The sequence below is a fragment of the Sprattus sprattus genome (genome assembly GCF_963457725.1).
Source record: "Sprattus sprattus genome assembly, chromosome: 6".
Lineage (NCBI taxonomy): Eukaryota > Metazoa > Chordata > Actinopteri > Clupeiformes > Clupeidae > Sprattus > Sprattus sprattus.
Window position 1 is genome coordinate 10,676,995 of NC_137925.1, and position 3,242 is coordinate 10,680,236.

Genomic DNA, 3,242 nt, shown 5'->3' on the forward strand with positions numbered 1-3,242 from the left:
GCCCACCCGCCCTGCCCCCACAGCGTGGACTGCTTCGTGTCGCGGCCCACGGAGAAGACCATCTTCCTGCTCATCATGTACGGCGTGTCGCTGCTCTGCCTGGCGCTCAACCTGTGGGAGATGCTGCACCTGGGCCTGGGCTCCATCCTGGACATCCTGCACGTGCGCCGACGCCCCCGCCCGCCGCCCGACCACGCCCTCCCCCTCAGCCCTCTGAGAGGGGGGGTGCCTATCAGCGAGGCGGGAGGGGGCGGGGCGGGGTACGGCAGCTACCCCTTCTGGAGCTCCGCCCCCCTGCCCCCCCCTGGCTATAGCCTGAAGCCGGAGCAGCTGCCAATCAGTGAGCTGAACAGCCAGGCCAAGATGGCGGCGAGGCAGAACAGAGCCAACCTTGCGCAGGAGGAACAGCACGGGGGGGGAGGGGCTGCGCAGGATGCAAGGGGAGGGGCCAGGAGAGACAGGAAGAAGGAGCGAGGGAACGGGGGCAAGCTTGGGGGGGGGCGAGGCGACAGAGGCAGCAGCAGCATCAGCAGCCAATCAGATGAGGGAAAACCATCAGTGTGGATCTGAGGCCAGGCTAACGCTAACATCCTCTATGTGAATCTGAGGAGATGCTAACGCTAACATCCTCTATGTAAATCAGAGGAGATGCTACAGCTAACGGATCTGAGACAAAGCTAATACTAACACTCTATGTGGATCTAGGGCAATGCTACTACTGACTTGCATGGATCTAAGACGGGTCTATGGGTGACATCTTTATTGTTGATGTCAAACCACAGTAATCACAACATCCTCTATGTGAATCTGAGACAATGCTAACGCTAGCATCCTCTATGTGGGTCTGAGGAGATGCTAACGCTAACATCCTCTATGTGAATCTGAGGAGATGCTAACGCTAGCATCCTCTATGTGGTTCTGAGGAGATACTAACGCTAATATCCTCTATGTGAATCAGAGACAATGCTAACGCTAACATCCTCTATGTGGGTCTGAGTCAGTGTGAACACACCTTCCATGTTTAGCAAACATTTGCTCTCTCGTTGTGCATTAAGACGTTTTGCTAAATCTAACATCCCCAGCTTGAAACTCACAGAACAGTACGCCAATGCTCACGATGTATATGACTCCACAGTAATGCTCACGATGTATAAGTATATACGAATGCTCACGATGTAAATGACTCCACAGTAATGCTCAGGATGTAAATTACTCCAGACGAATGCTCACGATGTATATGACTCCAGACGAATGCTCACCATGTATATGACTCCTGACGAATGCTCACAATGTATATAAGTCCATACGAACGCTCACAATGTATATGACTCCATATGAATGCTTTTTCCATCTATGAGGATGAGATGCCACGTTATCTCCGAATAAGAGCGTTTGAAATCATGCCAATGCCCTTAGCTGTGGATCACACACTATGCTAACACCGCTGTTAGCATCTCATGCTATCCTAATGCCCTTAGCTGTGGATCACACACTATGCTAACACCGTCGGTACGCCTCTCATGCTATGCTAATGCTATGTTAATGCTAATTCCAGCATTGTGGATGTGAAGTGACAGAGCCCCGGAGCTGTAATACTGTTCCACATGCTGCAGAGGTGCTAAATACGGACAGCTCACACACAAACACTTTCAAATTGACGGACAACCCCCTGCCCCACATACACCCCCTTTCCCTCAACACACTCACAAATACATACCCTTCTAATAATATACACATACACATATACCTATTGTCACATAAATCAGATGCAAACACTTTAACACACAAATGTGTTGTTTTGTAGACCCTTTTGAATTTTCCATGCTGCATACAGTTTGTCCTGCAGGGGGAGCTGTTGCTCCTGTTTCCAGGTCTTCATAAAGAACTCTTTTACTGGACACAGTTTTGACCAGCAGTTCTACCGGTTCACCTGTTCTCTTGTACTTTGCCTGTGCCAAAACAATGTAAGAACTGCTGAACTGTGCACAGGATGTGTTTGTTGTTCGCACATACTCACACATACATCAGTGTGGGTTGCCAGGGATGGCAAGTTCTTTGGTTGTTTTTTAATAAATATATGAAGGTGTTTTTTTTTAAATAAATATATGGAGGTGGGTTATTTTGTACGATATGTTCAGTTGCATGTTGAAATCTTTGTTAAGATATGAAGCAATAAATAATCCGTTTCAGAGAACACTGGTGTCTTTGCCATTGATGACAAATGCAAACGTTTTAAATTCGAGGGCCGCTACGCGTGTCCCATTTGACACTCCGTAGTTTGTGCAATGTCCCGTATGTAGAGTGGAGGGTAGTTTGAAGAAGAAAGCCTGGAAGTTTTGCGGGAATTTGCAGTCGGAGTTGATTACGGTGGTGCAGAAACTGTAGCAATGTACTAACAGCCTGCCTATAATCCCCCCTGTGCTGGTAAGGTAGTTGTTTACAAGCTTATATTCGACGACGATTCATTAAGGAACTTAATTAACAGATAGCCTGACATTATTTAACTGACGTCTAGCGAGGTGACCTGCCCGACTTATGTAAAAGCAATACATTTAGCGGTTAGTTATTCACCTAGATAACGTACTATTAAGTTCGCCTTGCAACGTACTGCATTAAGACTCGAAAAGGCAGGTTGATAAAGCCAACGTTACGCCATTTCGTCGATGTTTGTTGGAATTTGCCTGTAATGTACTCTTGTTACCCTCCTAACATACGCTAGCAAAATTCGGCCTGTCTAAAGCTAACGCTACCTTGTGTTTTTATTTTATATTATATGCAACATAGCCAAATTGGTATGACGCATGTCTTATGTGCAGCTTGTATGTTTTTAAGTTGGCAACAATGGTGGCTTTTGAACTGAAGCTAAAATCAGGGGATCCTTTTAACAGCTTGGTAAACACCAGACTGTCTGCTGCTATATGATACTGATGGTGCTTCTGAAACAAGGTGGCTCACATTAACGTGAACTCATACTTCTTTGTAGTCCTTACTCAGTTGATTTGGGCTGTGCCTTGTTGTCCCTGTGCGTAACGCGTTATGTTCCTGTGCGTAACGCGTAATGTTTGTTTCAGTTTAGCGCAATTAATGGAGTAAGAAACTAGGGTGCAAGTGAGGTGATGAAGCGGTCTGCGCGCGTGCACGAGCTGCTGGGCAGCCTGCCCTCTGGCGCGCGCCCTCTGGAAGGAAAATCAGTGTATATGCACGCGGTGAAGAAGCGTCATTCCGCAGTCCTAACGGATGTG

At 47.3% G+C, this 3,242-nt stretch overlaps 1 protein-coding gene across 1 annotated transcript in view; it reads left to right on the top strand.

The window, feature by feature from the left end:
* The window catches only part of LOC308366992 (gap junction gamma-1 protein-like), a gene marked incomplete at both ends in the record, with an annotated part of 1,200 nt that extends 630 nt beyond the window's left edge, over nucleotides 1-570 (top strand). Inside the window, one exon of the mRNA XM_080840815.1 lies at nucleotides 1-570. This exon is cut by the window's left edge and continues 630 nt beyond it. Within this exon, the coding sequence (XP_080696941.1) occupies nucleotides 1-570 (570 nt within the window).
* Nucleotides 571-3,242: the final 2,672 nt, after the last annotated feature.